The sequence below is a fragment of the Kryptolebias marmoratus genome, linkage group LG18 (genome assembly GCF_001649575.2).
Source record: "Kryptolebias marmoratus isolate JLee-2015 linkage group LG18, ASM164957v2, whole genome shotgun sequence".
NCBI lineage: Eukaryota > Metazoa > Chordata > Actinopteri > Cyprinodontiformes > Rivulidae > Kryptolebias > Kryptolebias marmoratus.
Window position 1 is genome coordinate 2461536 of NC_051447.1, and position 18985 is coordinate 2480520.

At 37.7% G+C, this 18985-nt stretch overlaps 1 protein-coding gene across 1 annotated transcript in view; it reads left to right on the forward strand.

Moving 5' to 3' along the window:
• Positions 1–18985, forward strand: part of szt2 (SZT2 subunit of KICSTOR complex) — a 321741-nt gene that overhangs the window by 290841 nt on the left and 11915 nt on the right. The window contains exons 63-68 of the mRNA XM_037981182.1: positions 1978–2180; positions 2591–2687; positions 6249–6329; positions 7397–7471; positions 11686–11751; positions 15599–15812. Coding sequence (XP_037837110.1) covers positions 1978–2180; positions 2591–2687; positions 6249–6329; positions 7397–7471; positions 11686–11751; positions 15599–15812 — 736 coding nt within the window. The remainder of the gene's footprint in view (positions 1–1977; positions 2181–2590; positions 2688–6248; positions 6330–7396; positions 7472–11685; positions 11752–15598; positions 15813–18985) is intronic.

Below are 18985 nucleotides of genomic sequence, written 5' to 3' on the forward strand. Positions count from 1 at the left end.
CTTCTCCTTAGCTGCCATAATCACTTTATCCCTCGCTGATTGCCTCAGGAATCGAATAAGAACCGGTCTCGGGGCTCGGTTCGGGTCGGGTAATGGTGCGAAGGTCCGGTGGGCTCGTTCAATCTCAAACTCAGCGTCATCACGAACCCCAAGACCCTCGGTTAGCATCTTCCGTACACAGCTCAAAAGTGTCCCAGCAGTGCCAATAGTCTCTTTCAACCCAATAACTCTCACACTATTTCTCTTGCTGTGATTTTCGAGAACCTGCATGCGGTCCAACATGGCTTCCATTAGCTTGCTTCTCTCCCCAGCTGCGGTGTGCAGCCGCTCTGAGGTGTCCTCCAAGCGGGAGATGCGTGTTTCAGCCTCCGTTAGCCTTTCTTGCATTGCAACCACCGCTGCGTTCAGTTCCGACGTCGTCTGCTTTATTGTGGAGACGTCCGTAGCTACGCTTTGCAGCATGTTACTCATTTTAATTACTTCAGAGAACAAGTTCGCTATATTAGGAGCAGGTGTTTCCTCCTGGTCTTCCTCATGTGGAGGGCTGTTACGAGTCGGCACGCGGCCTATACTCTTTGAGGTTTTTTTGGCGGCCATTGCAATATTAAAATACTTTTTTCCGACAAAGAAGTCCGCAATCCTACACTGCTTCCTCACTTGCTGAGAACAGTATCAAAAAAGGAGCCCCTTACTACAATATCTTCATCTAATTATATGTCGGGAACGGAGAGCCGTTAGCCAGCTGCCATCTTGTTTGCCTGCCCACGTGACTCTCCCAGTTGTTGTTTTTTTAAACTCTGTGGGCGCGGCTTATAGTGAGGTGCTCTCTATAGACCGGAAAATACGGTACATATCCACAACAACTCCACTGACAAAATGATTAGCTCATGAGTCATTGAGGACATTAAAATAACACTCTAGGCAGAGAAAGGAAACTGACTTATCAAGAAAATAAAAGAATGGAATATTACTGTCATAGCACTAGTCTGTCTGTCTTAATACAAAACAAAAATAAAATAAAATGAAAATTCTAAAACCCAAATGCGAGGGTGGTGACGAGTCTGTAAAGACTCAATGTTTTTTTGTGTGCAAAGAAGTTCTTTCAGAGTTGTTTGGAGGGAAGAATTCTTCTGGGTCAGCTGAGCTTATCTTTGTCTGTCAGTGAGCTCATAGTCAGTTCAGGCATCAGGATCTTTAATGAAGTGGGTTTCGTCAGTCTGTGAGGCATTCAAGGCCTGTCAGACGAGAGGAAGATAGTGATTTCTCCATGAAAGTTCAGAAGTTAATCACTTCAGTTTCTGGGTTCGGTTCAGAATGCTCTTGTGTTCTTTTCAGGAAGAACCTTGTGCTCCAATTGTTTTGTCCGGTAGACCCATTCGGTTCTCTGGGTCTGTGAGGAGCCCCAGGCGCATGGCGTGCTGGGCTCAAGGCAGAAGAGTTCTGAGTGAGAACAACATCATCTGAATGGATGTGACATGTCACATTAAAAATACAGTACACTCTCGTAGAGGTTCTAACTGAAAAATCAGAAAAAGACAAAAGTCAATAATCTCACATAAAGATAACACAGTAAAAAAAATAAAAATATTTTTGACATTGCTTCAAAGTTGTCTCAGTTTTTATAAGCTGCCAAAACTATGCATTACTGAAGTGTGTAATGATATTTTCAGAGCTCTGAAGCAAAGCTTTATTATGAAATGCACCATATAATTCAGACAGAAGTTTCTGTTTAGGATGAAACGAATTGTTTTTTCTAACCAAGTGGATATTGATTCAAACATCCTCCTACAATAAGTAGTTAGTATTTAACTCTCTTTTTCCCCAATTGGCTCATTTTTTTGGATGAACAAAATTCTATCAGAGGGTAGCGTAATGAGTAAAATCAGATAATTGTTTTGAAATTCCAGGTACGTTAGAGTTAGTTTCTGTGTTTAAGTCATCGTCAGTGTTTAATAATGTGTCATATATTTTCATTAGAAAAGGCACCGCTCCAGTGACTCAACAGCATCGGGCCGGGATCGGAGCTACAGTACTGACTCCACAGAAATGCTTCCCTGCAGACTGAAGGATGAACCCTGGCTGCTGGAGATTTCCAGCAACTTTCTTCAGCAGTATGTCCAGTACCTGCAGAGCATGGGTTTCATTCTGGTGCAGGTCCGGCCTTCGTCTCCGGCTCGCAGGTCTGCTTTTTATCCCTATCTGCCTGTAGTTCAAAAATGCTTTGTTTATTTATTTGTTTCTTTGTTTTGCACATGCTTGTTGATACTTTATCAGAGGAATTGGGTGTGTTTTAATTTTTTAACAATGTCCTGTAAATGACAGTGTTCTGTTAATTTACACGGAGGGGGTGGGAATTAAAACTTTTACTGGAAACAGCCAACAGGGAGCTAGTCCTGTTCTTGTTTCAACTTCCAGCTTCTACTCCAAGTTCTACGTACTTATTTACAGTCTATGATCCCTCCACTTTTCTTTTTGATTTTTTGACTGACACTTGACCTCCAATTAGCACTACTCCACACTGAGTTCAGCCATAGCCTGTGTGGCTCATTATGATGTCTTATTCTAACACGCCCGCCCTTCTGCCCTGCAGCATTGCCCGGGCCCGTGCTGCCATGCTAAGCTCCATGTCATTGGAAGGAAGGATGTCTTTTTCTTATGTGAAGCAGAAGAGCGAGGACAGCCCTAAGGTTAGTGCCTTTCTGAGAAATACAAACTCTGTTCTTCACACACACACACATTGAAGCCAGCTGTTGCACTGAGACAGAGACCCACAAAAGTTCCTAACATGAAAAAGAACAAAGTACATGGTTTCTTCCTTTACTTAAAGGAATACATATCACCTATTTCATCTCAGAGTTTTAGACTAAAATCACCTTATGATAAGAAATGACAGAGTTGCAGCTGTTTTGATCGCACATTACCCTTGAAGAAAGGGTTATGTGTGATCAGAATATGTGTTGTGACTCTCAGCTACTATCACATCAAACTTCAGCTTAACATCTGTAAAACGGACTCAGTTATAGCCATTTTTATATTGGCTAAACTAGATTAGCTGTGGCAACCATCTTGAATTGGATTGACTCCAAAAGGTAATTAGCTGTAGATGTCCATTCAATAATTACTTTTTGAGAGATTTTTTTAATGTAATTTATGCAGTGAGGTTTTGTTAACAGATAGACCAGCACCCATATTTTAAATGTGGAATTTTTTTCTTAGTGCTTGTTGATTTGGCCCTGTTAAAGCCATTTGATCTAATTATGATACAGGGATTAAACTGAAACTGCTTTTAACAAATAAAGTGAACCAGAGCCAAAGTTTTATCCAATCAGAGCAGAGCACGGTGGGTCCAGGTGTGGGCAGCATTGCTAACTTAGAGACTTTGTGTCTATTTTTTAGCAAGTTTTTAGACCCCTCTAATGACCCTTTTTCAAAAAAGCGACTAGCGACTTTTTCTGGTGTTTTTGGAGACTTTTGAAGACTGACGTGAAAGCAAGTATGGTTCTTTCCTACCAGCAGCCGGTGCTGCAGTGGACCCTCCTCCGTCTCACAGCACTCAAAGGCGGCTCAGTCCTCCTTCCCTAAAATAACTTTTATTTTCTCTTTTGGGTCACTTTTGCCAATCCCAAGCCCAGATAAAGAATGAAAGTTGGAACTATGATATTCCAAAGAAAAACAGAGCTAACATAGATAAGTAACTTCCAGTGAGCTGTGTCTAACAATAACATATTGGCTTCACATGTGGGAAGTCTGGGTTTGACCCCTGGTCAGGCAGTCACATTACTATCACTATAATTACTATTATTATTATATTCAAACCAACAGACTTTTTGTAGCTTTCATGAAGAGATTACCAAAATGTTTTCAAACATTTATGATAGTTCTTTTTTTCCTTGCGTGAATCGCAGAGGCACGCAGTCCTGTCACCTGAATTTTGAACATGTTCGAAACATTTGTGTGAAAAATTTTCTGTCAAAAGCCAGAGTTGTTGCAGGTGTCTCCTACTTGTCTCAAGAGCTCTAGAGCTGTCTTCTGATACCTGCACAGAGCTCTTCTCTGACCATAAACACGTCTAGGTCTAAAAACCACACTGATGATGAATAATAAGTAATACACCCTGGATCAAATCTGCTTGTCTACATTTCTAAAGTATAGTCCAGCAGATTAAATCATAAATGTAAAGGTGGCTGTTAAGGTGGGAATAAAATGAGATGACGTGAAAAGTATAGCTTTACAAGCCATGCACACAAACATAAGCCATGATGATCCAAAACTAACCAGGCAAAACATGACCACACAGCTTGCTGGTTGTAAACACTGTTTCAGTGAAACTACAGTGAGACTACAACCGAAAATTTGCCTCACAATTATGAGTCTCTAAAGTCGAAAACACTCTGGGAGCAGAGCGGCACAGTGCGACTCCACAAAAGCATATAGGAGACATCAAGCTGACGTTTGCTGTAATATCACAGATCGGCTTTAAAATATAAGCTTAATAAATCAAAAAGGTTTTTTTAAAAAACCTAGCAACTGGACTTCTACTCTGTAGTTGAAGACATTTCACGATGTGGATGGGAACTACAGAATGGAAGTCCAGTTTTTTTTTTTTTTATTGTTTTTTAAAAAGACTTTTTGGATTGGCCATGTTCTGGATGACTGAGAAACTACATCGGCGTGTTAGCTTCATATATTTTTCTTACCAGAGTAGCCAATCTGTGAAGCAATGGGTCACCAGACAATGTCTTTTTTTTTCCATTGTCTTTACGATGATGATATTTTGGGTCATATGTTTCTGGAAATCTTTCATCCACAAAAATGAGTCTTTCCTCATTCATTGTTAAACTTTTAATATAAAAGAGCACTACAACAAAACAAGGGAAGAAGAACGTCAACTAAATGGTAGTGAGTTCACCTTTTCTAAAATTTTGACTTCATAGTGATATTTGGAACATAATAATAATAATAATAATAATAATTCATAAAAACATTTTAAATGGGCCTCCCACTTAGTGTGTTTAGCTGTGGCAGCCATTTTGAATCAAAATGATATCAAAAGTTAATCAGTTGTAGGCGCGCATCTTATGATTACTTTGAGACTTTCAGTAATTCGTGAAATATTTTGCTAACAGAAATTGTCCCCAATTGCTTACGTTTTGATGTATAATTTGTATATGTAGTGTAAATGCTGTGTGGCAGCAAAAGTTTGTTTGCTACCGTTCCATGATTTGATTACAGACCCCTCGGCATATGACTTGCATTAAACGTAGCGCTCTACTTTCTGCTATAACCTCCACACCACCGGTGGCTGGCTGCTGACCATCGCCCCATTGCACTGCGTCCAGCTATATTTTTCATCGCTGTTCCGCTCCTGAAACAGTACATTTTTATGTGCACTCACTCCCTGCTTGGATATCCAGGTTCCTGTAGCAGCACTTTTTTTTTTAGTTCTTCTGTTGTTTAGTTGCAGTGCCATTTCATATCAAAAGTTTAAAAATGGATGAGGAAATAATAATTTTTGCTGTTGAAAGATTTCTAGAGATATATGACCGCTAATCTCGACATTATAAAAACTATGGCAAAAGAGATGTCTGGTGAGCCGTTGCTTAAGAAATTGGTTATTATGGATAGAAAGAAAAAATATTAAGCTTATATTTTGAAACTGATCGGGAATATAGCTTCTGCAGTTTCATGACCATACCAGCAGCAGTCACTGTGCTCCCAATTTGTGTTTGGCTTCATTCTGTAATTTGAGAGGTCCATTCATTGTTTTCTCTTAGGTTTTTGCAAATGTTGTTTTTTGCAAATAACGGCACTATGTGAAAGTAATAGCACACATCTCATTGCTGAGTTCCTCATTTTGATATATAATTTGTGTTGTCAGAAGAGAAATATATAAAGTTAAGGAGGTTGATTATGCCAAAGCCATGCACTACAGTGTCTCCATAGCTTTTGTAATGGCAGACCTCCAAAATAATGTTTTGCTATTATTAGTATTTATCTTTCTATTAAAATATGCAGTGTTTCCAAGGACAGTTTTGTTGATAGAATAGGTCAGGTGGACAATGGTTATGATGTACAGCTGCTTTTCTGGTCAGGCAGCAGGAACCTTTTTTTTTTTTTAAATTACACTTCAGAAAAATAATAAATAGGTTAAAACTTTAATCTGGTGCTCTTTTGAAAATGTATTGTTTTGTAATTGTTCCATTATGAACAGTAAAACAAAACTTTGGTGTTCTCAATGTATTTTACAGACGACATCACCTGGCACCACTGCCTATCACCTCCAGAGGGCGCTGCCGGGAGGGATCGTGTTGATGGAACTGGCTTTTCAGGTAACCTGCTCAATTTCCCAGCGCCCCAGTGTATCAATATCCTCTCTATTTTACAGGATATTTCAAGGAGTGGTGCAGATTTCTTTATCTTAACTGTGTTGTGTTGCCTCTAATTTTATGTGTGAAAACATAGGCAGTTTATTTTGTTATGGCATAAAAATTAGGTTTTTCAAGTTTAAATGATATTTTCTATAAAACTACACAAAACATACTGTCGAAGGTTAGAGCAGGGTAGGTTCACAAATAAACAATTGTTGACAGAAATATTTGTTTAGGTTGTACGTTGTAAACAAATTTCGTAAATGTTTTATTAGTAGTTTTTCACCTTTGAATATAAAGTTTGAAAACCTCTGCTCTTAGGTATTAAAGGTTCTGTTTGTAAGATTTATTGATATCTAGTGGTCAAAAATAGGCAAATGCATGTGGTTGGATATAGCGTCCAACTTAAATACTGTCTGCCAACTTTGAAGAAATAAATGACATCAGTAAACTAAATGACCTCTTTAACATGACCTTCTTTATCTGGGATTGACACATGTCAAAAAGTACATTTCACTTCATTGTTTTCACTCATCCTAAATTACCTTCACCACCCTGTATTTCTGCTTCTTTCCTTAGATCAAATCACCTGGATTTGCCTTTTTTTGCAGCATGCTATAATAATGAATGTCTGTTTCTCAAATGTGGGCTCTCAACAATCACAACTCAGTGTTCTTAGAGGTTTTGATAGAAAAAACAAACCAAATCTATAAAGCTAAGAGCCTCGAAAGTGCCTGGGCTCTACAAACTTCAGTGGTTATGTTAAAGCCACCAAGTCTTCAGCTTTGTCAACAAAGGAGCAGAAACTCAACTAGGTTATTTGTTTGGTTTGACTTGTTCTCCTGGATGTCTGGGTGGGAAAAATCATTTTAAGTTTCCTGTTGTCTGACATTTGTTTATGAATTTATTCAATTTTGACTGGTACTTCATCTTTAGTTGGTAAAAAAAAAGGTTTTTAACTTGAAGCCATTGTTTTTGTATACTTCTGGCTGTTCTGATCCAGCTTTTTTGTTGTGTCATCCTGACAGGGCAGTTACTTCTGTGTAAAGCAGTATGCACTGGAGTGTTCTCGCATCCCAATGGGCCAGAGTGTTAACTCACAGGTAAGTGTTTCACATTTGCTGTTACTCTTCATCACATTCTCTAGGAAATAAGTAATAAGATAAAAGCACAAACAGATAAAAAGTATTTGAAATAAGAACAAGGAAATGAAATACTGCATAAGTAAATGTCATTTTGTGCCAGTTTTACTACAAATCCACTGAAAACTAGTGAATTTAGTAATCTTACAAGTGACGCCTGAATTAGAACTTAAAAAAACTGAAAACTCCATCTGTTATTTTATGTTCATGTTTTCTGGAAAGAGAAGGAGAGGGTGCATAGAAATATAGAGAACTGTGACAGGCTCACTTCACCAAGATTTATGATAGAAATACTCTGAGGCAGTTTAGACCTGTTGTTTGTGATCGCGTGATTTGATCGCCAGTGGTCGTCAGCTCTGATTAAGATGGTTCACACCTGACCATTAATGTGTACCCCTAAATGTTTTTGGATCAGATGTCAGTTACCTTCTCTATATGCAAATATAAGCTGTCACATCAGTGTGGAAGCAAGTCTGCTGTTGATGTTTCTGTAAAAATTACATTCAGACCTATATGGTTACCTTAAGATGTTCAAAATCATTTGAGTTGCATTATCTCTTCATAAACCTAATTAGCCAACTCAGTGTCAAAGCAAAGATGGAAGATTTTAACTCATAAAACTCCAGAATGTGCTGACAGTCAACCCTTACTTACACACACATATTTTATTTTTTACCCTCATTCTCCCTGTTTTGTTTACGCCATAAACCAGTGGTGTCCAGTCCTGGTCCTCGAGGGCCACTATTCTGCATGTTTTAGGTGTTTCCCTGTTTTGCCGATTCCAATTGATTCTTGAGACTCTGTTCACAACCCTAGATAAGTGTCATGACCCGGCTCCTGCCCATGACGTAAACAGGGAGACCACGCAACTGATCTGAACAACATGAGTTTTATTTCAGTCATCCCAGTGCCAGGTCTTGTCTGTTGTATGAAGACATTTTTCCCCTCATTTCTTTGTTTTGTTTTTGTAATCTAAGAAAAACTATTTTTGCTCAGTGTTTTTGTAAGTCCAGCAAACAAAATATAACGAAAAGGAAACTTAGGTTGAGAAAAAACTTTCTAAAGTAAATGGTCCTTTTGATTTTGTTCCTATTAACATAAGTCAAGTACACCCGTGGCCAGAATTTCTGGTACCCCTCATTTAATGAAAGAAAAACGCACAATAGTCACAGAAATAACTAGAATCTGACAAAAGTAATAATAAATTCTATGAAAATGAACAAATGAAAGTCAGACATTGTTTTTCAACCGTGCTTCAACAGAATTAAAAAAAAAAACAAAAAAAAAAACCTCATGAAACAGGCCTGGACAGAAATGATGGTACCCTTAACTTCATATTTTGTTGCACAACCTTTGGAGGCAATCCAACGATTCCTGTAACTGTCAATAAGACTTCTGCACCTCTCAGCAGGTATTTTGGCCCACTCCTCATGAGCAAACTCCTCCAGTTGTTTCAGGTTCAAAGGGTGCCTTTTCCAGACGGCATGTTTCAGCTCCTTCCAAAGATGCTCAATAGGATTTAGGTCAGGGCTCATAGAAGGCCACTTCAGAATAGTTCAATGTTTTTCTCTTAGCCATTCTTGGGTGTTTTTAGCTGTGTGTTTTGGGTCATTATCCTGTTGCAAGACCCATGACCTGCGACTGAGACCAAGCTTTCTGACACTGGGCAGCACATTTCTCTCTAGAATCCCTTGACAGTCTTGAGATTTCATTGTACCCTGCACAGAGTCAAGACACCCTCTGCCAGATGCAGCAAAGCAGCCCCAGAACATAACAGAGCCTCCTCCATGTTTCACTGTAGGGACAGTGTTCTTTTCTTGATATGCTTCATTTTTCTGTCTGTGAACATACAGCTGATGTGCCTTGCCAAAAAGGCACATCAGCCTAACCCTAAGCCTAACCCAGATGATCTAGTTCTCTAACTCTGCAACAGTGTAATGTAGGAATGTCAAACTCCACAGCTGGACACCTCATGGGTCAAAGATGACGCCTGTTGATTTCAAGGTTCTTAGGGTCAAAGGTCAAGATCACAAGTAACCCCTTTGTAGAAGACTTGTCTCTGCTCCTATATGTGACCCTTTTGTTACCTCAGCCAAGGAAGTTATGTTTTTGGTTGTGTCCACTGGTTTGTTTGTCTGTCTGTTAGCAAGATCACATCAAAATTAATAAATAGATTTGGATGAAGTTTTCAGGAAATGTTGGTGTTGTCACAAAAACAATGGATTAAATTTTGGTGGTGATTGAGATTATGATCCAGATTGCACTATTTTAAAATTTCCCTGTGGCCCTTGCAGAGGTTTGCATTCTCTGGGTGCTTCCATTTCTTCATAAAACCATGTTACTTGATTTGTGTTCTTATTTATATAAATCACCAGGAGATGTAATCGTGGGTCAGATGGACAAATTATAGATGCATTTCTTCTAACACGAACTGTGTTTGGTGAAAGTATGTTATACTGTGTTAGAGAAATATCTTAAACTGGACCACCTGCCAAGTATGGAATATTATTCTATGAACTATAATAAGTCTTGTTACCAAAATTGCTGGTGATTAGACTGCTTCGATATGAATTGCCAAATGCCTTGATCTGCTCTCTTTCATGTTGTCTGTTTAAATTTTGACGTATTCTTAATGTGAAACTATTATGCTGCTGTCTCTGCCTGAATTTGTTTGCAAAAGAGATTATGAATTTCAGTGTGATTATTCCTAATTAAATAAAATTTAAAAAAAATAATACAATTTGTGGCAGAATGACATTGTTATAAGGCAGTCAGACTGTTTGGAATTTGCCAAAATATTGAGGTATTTTTGGAAAATAGCAAGTCTGTTTAAATTTTTTTTCTCAAGGACAACACCATGTCAAAGTCAAATTTAACACCTCCTGCACCATCCCTTCAGTGAAGCATAGGGGTGGTGCACCATAATGTGGGGAAACTGGTCAGAGTTCAACAAAAAACGAATGGAGCAAAATACAGAGAAATTCTTGAGAGGAACTTGTTGGAGTCTTCCATTGACCTTCTGGGACGGAGGTCCACCTTCCAGCGGGTCAATGACCTTAAACACATTGTTGAAGAATACTCCACTGGTTTGGGAAGAATCCGTTAAAGAACATGGAAGGGCCTCGTCAATTCTAAAACCTCAGTCCAACTGAGAATCTCTGGTTTAATTCAAAGATTGTTTGACACAAGCAGCACCCATCCAACCTGAAGGAGCTGCAGCGGTTTGATCATAAAGAACGGACAAAAACAAACAGTCGTTAGATGGACTAAGGTCATGGAGACAGACCTGAAGAAACTTGATGCTGAAACCGATGCAAAAGGTAGAGATACAAAGGACTGAGTTTTGAAGGGGGTGAATAGCTATGCATGTTCAGGTCTACTCTTCTTGTTTGTTCCACAAAAAAAAATTGGGGGGCTTTTTGAAACTGGTAGTTTTTATCCTGTTATTGATCGGTATAAGAGAACGGAACACCAAAGGAGGTGGAAACTATTGCAGTACAGCTTGCAAAGTGTACAGCAGGTGGTTCTAATGCTGTGGCTGGTTGGAGCTGTAAACCTGATGATGTTGAGTGATGTTGAATATCAAATAATTTAATAATTACTTCATCATGCATCTGTAAATGGGTTTAAACCAGTGGTTCCAAAAGTTGGGGCCAGAGCCCCAGTATGGGGTACAAAACATCAACTTTGGGGTCGAGATGATTTCAAAAACAAATTTAAAATCGATTGCTGATAACTTTTTTCATAAGTTAGAGATAAAATGTGTTTGAATAAGTCAATAAAATAGACTAATGGTGGTTGTGGTTTTTATGCTCTTATGTAATTGTTCTAATTGTAATGTTTGCATACTTCAACCAAAGACAGTTGAGGTCACACGTTTCTGTTGCTGTTACATTGTGGGTTGAAGTCTGGGAATCACTGATTTAAACTGATAAATCAGATCTATAGTTTTCTACTCTTTACTCATAATGAAATAAAGTCCTCTGATGTTCAACTTATGGGATGTTTTGATGTTGACCTGTGGACTTATTCACCACACCTCTTGGGTTTGTGAGGTGGATTTATAAATGTGAGAAGCCATTTTGTATTCCTGTAAGATGTTCGGTCTTCCTTCCCATCCATCTGTCTGTGTCTGTATGTCTGCCTAGTCCCACCTCATGTCATCTCTCCATCAGGGCAGCATCATCTCCAAACTTCGTTGCAAGCCGTTTCCCGATGCCACACCAGTATCTGACTGTGCGGTATGTTCCTGCCATTCTCACAGGAGGGGTGTTTTACTTCAATCAGGCTCCACCTCTCCTTTGCCAACCTGCTTGCTGCCGTCAGTCCTGACCTCCTTCTCTCTGTCTTCTCTGTCTGGAAATGTAGGGAAATCTTTGTGTGTGTTCAGGCCACAGTAACAACAAACTGGCTGGAGATAGAGAAATCAATGTAGGCCTTTAATTACTGATTCAAAAACGGGAATTTTTGTGTACTGTGCTGAATTTCAGGTCTAATTCAAAGTGGTATGTGGTTTCCTGTTTTCTATGGCCTTTCAGCAGGCTTCTGTGTCTGTGCTTGTTGGTTTGGCTGCTGTGGGTCTTCAGCTGTCTCTGTGCTGTCTGCCATATCTGTGGAAATTTGATTCTGCTTTTCTCTGGTGTCCCTGTTAATCTGGAGAGTAACATATGTTTTAGGGGCCAAGGGACCCAGCCCACTTCTTCCGCTGGTCTCAGTTCTTTGGGTTTTAGTGTCATCCTGCAGCTTCTCTGCCTGTCAGAAAAAAAATCACATTTATTTTATTTCAATGTGTTTACTGCAAGGTTTTTTTTGTTGTTGTCTTCTTTTTACAGTCAATCGTTTTATGAAGAAGAACTTGTTTATAATCAGGTTTACCACAAAATACTGTGGAGGAGCAAACAATAGAATCGAAAATGGAATAAGCTCAAACATCCACACGTCATTAAATAATAAAACTGTGTTGTAAACATCTAAATAACAAAAGCTGTGTGCAGTCTGGGACATTTCACATTAATAAAAATTAATCAGCATTTTCTGTGAAAAAAAGTGTCAATGCAGGGTGCTTAATGGATACACAAGCAAAACAAAAGCTAAAATTAGCAAAATAATAGCTACAAATTAAAAATCAATCAAGTAAACAAAGTAAAAAGTTTTACGAAGATTTGAAGAGGTCTAAATAACATTTTCTAAGAGCATTAACAATGTAGAGAAAATTAAATACCTCAATGTATGTTCAAAACATTCAGCAGAATCTAGAAACATAAAATTGGAGGGAATGCTGGCTCAGGTTCACTCTAAAAATGTAAAATAAGTTGTCTCTGAGAATCCAGCAACATTTTTAAGATCCTTGGACTTTTGAACTGCTGTTCCAACAATGTCTAAATATAACTCTGGTGAAATCTAAATGTATCAAGTATACTAAACCTTAACATACTTGAGTATACTCCCAGTCAGACTAATTATTAGTATACTTCAAGTATAATTTTAGATATTTCAGTGCACTTTATGTGCTAACATGGAACAACTCTTAAGATAGATGGCACACTTACCATCATGGCAACATATGAGCTAATTTACTTGCTTCAGTAATAAACTAAAGTCTACATTTTTGTCTATTAGGTATATATAAAAATGTATTCTAATAGGACCACTTTTGTTTTATAAATCTACCTGGATTCTATTTTTATTTAGTTAGCAGTGTGCTTTTACGTCTCACTGAAGTTGCTAAAATATCCTTTGCAGTTAAATATCAATATGTTTATTTCTTTTGTACAACTAAATATATTACCAGTATACCAATACATATTAAATTAAAGGCCTAGTATGCTATGAAGCAGTGGTTATTGCCTGCCACACTTCATGTCAGAGTTTTAGACTAAGATTGTCTTAAGATGAGAAATGACAGAGTTGTAGAGTTTTTGTCTTGTAATAATTTTATAATCTCATGCCATGTCGTGACGTCTCTTGGACAGATAATGTCACACAGCAAACTAAACTAATGTCAGTTATAACCACCCCTTGTTGAACTTAAAAGTGATAAACTCCAGTAACTTTGTTTCTTTAAGAATTGTTGACATAAAGAGTTGGTATTGAGGTTTTGATTATTCATGTAGAGAACAGCAGAGGACAGAAATCCACAGTTGGTTTGTGAACCAAATTTAACCATCAGTGTGAAAATACTGCTGATGTTGCAAAGTGGCTGATTTAATTTTTTTATGCTACATGTTGTAGCATTAAAAATAAAAACTTTCAATTTATTCAGCTAATCAAAACAGTGTCAGTATAATTGTTCAATTGAAAATAGTCTTTTGTTTCATTAGGAAGGACTTCCTGTCTGTGAGACAGGACAGACTGTAAAAACTGAGCAGGGACAGAAAAAGTTCCATTTTAATTCAGTACAGAGCAGTACTACCTAACAACATCAATAACAACAACCCTAAGTCACAGTTAAATAAACATAATGTGTTTATGATAATGATAAATGGTAATCCCTCATATCCCAACCTGAACACCCTACAGAAAGGGATCCCAGGTCTTCCTCTGGTCCAGAAACTGAGCTGCTTTGAGAAGGAATACCTGTCATTGTGGGAGAAAATATGATCCATTAACTTATCTTAAACAGTACACACATTTTCACGCAACAGTAAGGTTTATTCCAATACAGGGGTCCTCAAATTATGACCATGGTCCAGATCCAGACCCAAATGAAGTCTCCTCTGGACTTCGATCAGTTATTACATTTCCGAACAATTAATATTTTTATTTGCATGTTTTCTAGCATTTACGGCAATTAATTATAAATGGTGCAGCTTTTTCATCCTGTATGGAAATGGACACCTTGTTCCTGTATATGCGTGTATGTGTATGTGTGTGTGTGTACACACACACACACATACACACTTTTTGACCTGTGCTTGAGAACCTTGGTAAATTTTAATTGAGACCACTGCTGTGTTCCGTTGGTTTGATAATTTATAGGCTTTTCTAAGAACATTGTACATTTTACTTAAAGACATTTAGATATCATACTTGTATGTCCTGTGATGCTAAAACTCATACAAGTGAAAGTTCTAATTTAAGGGAACCATGTTTATGAGAAAATGGTATTTAGTGATCAGTCATATAATTAGGTGTTGAGACAGTTTATGCATCTTTTAAGGATATTACAAATATAATAGGAGAATCAGTCAATATATGGACTGAGGCTACTCCTATTATCCAAAACAGTTTTTATTATGAAAAAAAATAGGTTAAAGCAAAACAACAGGAATAAATTTGACAAGAAATACCACAAACCGCAAAGGACAAGGTTTGACTTTCATTGTCAGGGTTTTGTTGACATCCTGTGTTCTGTGGTGGCATCAGAACTTGTTTGATGATCAGTCAATCAAACTTTGAGTCGATGTGGACGCGGTGACATAAAATGTTACTGTACTGTTCACTGAGAGCACACACTCTCCCCTGCTCTACAATCAACTTGTTTAATTATCTCTGTGTTATTCAGTGTGAGAAAAAAAATTCTGTGGTAAAAACAATAAAAAACACACAAAAGAGTTTGACTCTGTCCTTCAGTCAGTCCTGAGAGTTTCAATAACTCAAACTGGGACTGTCAGTGCTCATCACATCTACACAGGGTCTGATTTAATTTTTTTTATCCAGATTATCTTTTGTTTTAGCTTGTTTGTTGCTGGTTGGATTTTAATTACTTGTTTTATTGCCCTGTGATAAAATGGTTTCATTAGAAACAAGTAAAAAAGAAACTTTTGATCAGCTGAAAAAATCATGTTTGAGTGTAAATGCAGTTTGCAGAAAATTCCCCGCTCAAAAGTTCTTGTCTCTTGCACTGATTTTTTCCTTTAACATTGTGAAGCTCTACTTAGAACCTTCTTAAGATCCAATAGTGCAAAATGCAAATTCTTGCAATTTTTTGACTGGTCTTAAGATTTTGATCAGGAGTGTATATAAAATCCAGTGAACTCTTTGCTCTGACTATAAATAAGTTACAATGTGAAAAAGAGTTTGACCCCAGAAAGAGTTTTACATGTTTGTCACCTTACAGCTGCTAATGAGTGTGCTCTTTTGTTGTAGCTGTCCATGCTCTTCACTGAGGAGTGTGATAAGGTTCGGGATCTGATGCACGTCCACTCCTTCAGCTATGACTTTCACCTGCGAGTGGTTCACCAGCATCTGGTAGGCTGCTACATGACGCTGCGGCAGGGCTACCAGCTCACCGACTTCTTGGACGACTTCATCTCCCATCACCCAGATATCCCCAAGTTTGGACATAATCACGTCTTTCAAGGTGACGCTGGGGTTTAGCTTGATCATGTTGTGCTCCTGCAAATGCAGCTGGACATGAAAATTACCTCTGATAGGTAGATACATAACAAAGTTTACCTTGGGACAACCAAACTGTTTTCTGGTTCCACGTAATAAATCCATGGGAATAGTCTTTAGCCTGGTCTTAAAAATAGACAGAAACTGAAAGTTAGTTTGACAAGAGAGGAGCCTGAAAGCTCTGCCACTCATTCTACTTTTAGAAACTCTAGGAACCACAAGTAAACCTGCAGTAAACCATACACATGGGTCCTGTGTTTTGTGAATCTGCATTGTTTTTTTTTATTATTTCACCTTTGCATACAGAAACAGTGTTTTAGGAGCTCCTAAATGATATTTTGTGAAACTAATGTTTAATCACCTCCCTTGTATTTTAATGTGAGCAGCCAAAACACAACCTTTTGAAAACAATAATGTCATAGTCCCACTTCTAACCTAACCTATGACCCCAATTGTGAAAGACAAAACGACATTAATGACTGATTGCATCCTCATATTTAGTAAAACCTATATTTACTGTGTATTACTTTAATGAACAGACAAGGCATATGAACAATAACATATGTAAATAAAGCGGAGCAAAAACCACTTATTATTACAGAAAATAATCTAAGATCAAAAAGGTTTTATCACTTTATTGAACTGTCAACAATACAATAAAAAACATTGCAGAAAAATCTACAATAAACATCAAGCATATTTATTTTAAATATTGGACATGGAAGTAGTTTGAAAAAACACTTGTGTATAAAAACTTGAACACCTTGAGGAAAACCTGTCTGTCACTGGATACTGGACGTGAAATTGTCTATTATGTCTGTGTATTTGAACCAATATAACTCAAGTCAACAGTAGTTTAATGTGACACAAAGTAGAAGTTCCACTTTATCGTAGGTCTACAAAAATGATTCCATTTTTGCTCTTGTACTCCTTGTCTTTTTCTTCTTGTGTTTCCAGTTGGAGGCATCTGATCCACGTCATATTTCCTGTTTCCGATTTATTTTGGTGGAAGTGTTTCAGTACCACATACAGGCCTGGCAGAGTTACTGCAGCATTTGGAGTGTTTTCTGTTTCTGTTGGGATGAAAACATTTGTAGAAACAGTAATGTGTTAATGAAGATATTTTTAGAAACGGCAAATCAAAGGGCTGCTTCGGAAAGACAGTGTTTCCATGTGGACAAGAGCTAAGAGCAAAGTGCTTTGTTAGAAAAATATGTCACACTAAAAATCTGACTTGTGAATGATTCTCAGCTTCTACCACACCAGAATTTAGCTCAATATCTATAAAAATGACTGAACTATAGCCATTTTTGTGTTTTTTAAGGTCGGTTTGCTGTGGCATCTATCTTCAATTACTTTGGCTCTAGAAAAAAATCAGTTGTAGATGTACATCAGTGATGATTAAAGTCCATTCAAAGTATCATATCTATTTTGCTAACAGACAGAGTTGACTCCACATTGGTAACGGCAAAATTTTAAAGAACTGTCTTGTGTGATTTGGTAATGGCCTGCATATGTGTTGGGATCTGTTTCTGCTACTAGCAAGCAAAAACTTAGGTCTTAATCTGTAAAACTGACTGAGTAATAGCCATTTTCTTTTTCTAAGGTCAGCTAGCTGTGGCATCCATCTTGAATTTTGGTAACAGACAGACTCACAAACAGGCACAAGCAAAAACATTATGATATGCCTTCGCCTTTTAGCGACGGGTAATAATTAGTCATTTGGAATCTGTTTTTTTGTTTGTTTGTTTGTTTTAATACTCGTTTTTTTTTTTTTTTTTATTCTAACATTTTGAAACAAAAACGTCTCCTACCCCAGGGCCTACCACTAACTGGCCAATGAAAGAAAGAGAAGAATGAAGAAGAACAAAATAAGATCTCAGTTCAGAATGATATGATAATCTGTACCTTTAACATAGGACAGAAAAGAATTCCAGGGGCCTCATGTGTAAATGGTGGATTTGCACATGAAAACTGTGTACGCCATGTTCCACACACACATCAGGATGTGTTGCAAATATTACAGGACAGTGTGCCAAACTTGTATTACGTTCCACTACCTTATTTAGGAACATCTCTGACTCACATTCCATGAAACTCCTCATTTACCTTCATCTAGACAAAATTTTTTATCTGACAGAGAGGAGACTCACACATGCACGTCCTGTAGTTCAGTTCCATGTAAATTGGGATGTATGAAAGAAAGGTGCGCAGAAACATGCATGCACACTGTTTTTTTTACATCTGAATATTTTTGTGTGCACGCACTTTTCAAATTTTGCCCATACACCAATTTTCAGTATGGAGGCTGCACACTCTTTGATACATGAAGCCCCTGGTTATTTCAAATGATCCAGCCTTACCAGTCAATGTCAGTCAGATTTTTTTTTTCTTCCCCAGTTTAAGAAAATAAAGAACCTTTCTAGTCTACCTGGTTCATGCAGATAGAGCTGCAGATTTCCAATTTAGCAATATTAGACTCCTTGCCAGCAGGAGAGACAGTAAGTGGAGTGGGCCACACCCTGAGCAAAGGCGTTTAAATCATTCGAAGTGATATCCTCTCCAGTTACATTAGATAATGTGAGAAAAGTTTCAGATTTTCTTTAAAGAGGAACAGGACCAAAACATGTAGAAGGATTTGAAAGGTTAAAAATAATAAATGATATAGAAGAGATCATCCCTCTCAATGAAGGGAGAGGTTGCAGAAACATTTCAAAATCAGAGGGGTTAGGAAGAGCTGGGAATTTGGAGGACGAGCTAAAGACAACGTAGAGCTTGAAGTTATCTGAAAAAATGTTTTTTAATAATAGAAAAAATTATTTCCTTGAAGTAAAATTATAATCAACATACAAATCTCTCCAGGATTTTATACCTAACTAAAGTTAGGGACCACTGACCTAGAGCATGCCTCCAACTCTTTACATTTCTTATTCAAAGTGTCTACTTCCATGGTGAGTTTTGCTGGTCGCTATGCTCATTAGCTGCACTCACAATCAATCAATCAATCAAATTTTATTTGTATAGCACATTTCAGCAGCAAGGCATTTCAAGGTGCTTTACATAATTAAAAAACAAAATAAAAACAGCATGTGACAATGAATAAACAGTAAGAAAGAGAAAAACATCGAAGACATCAAA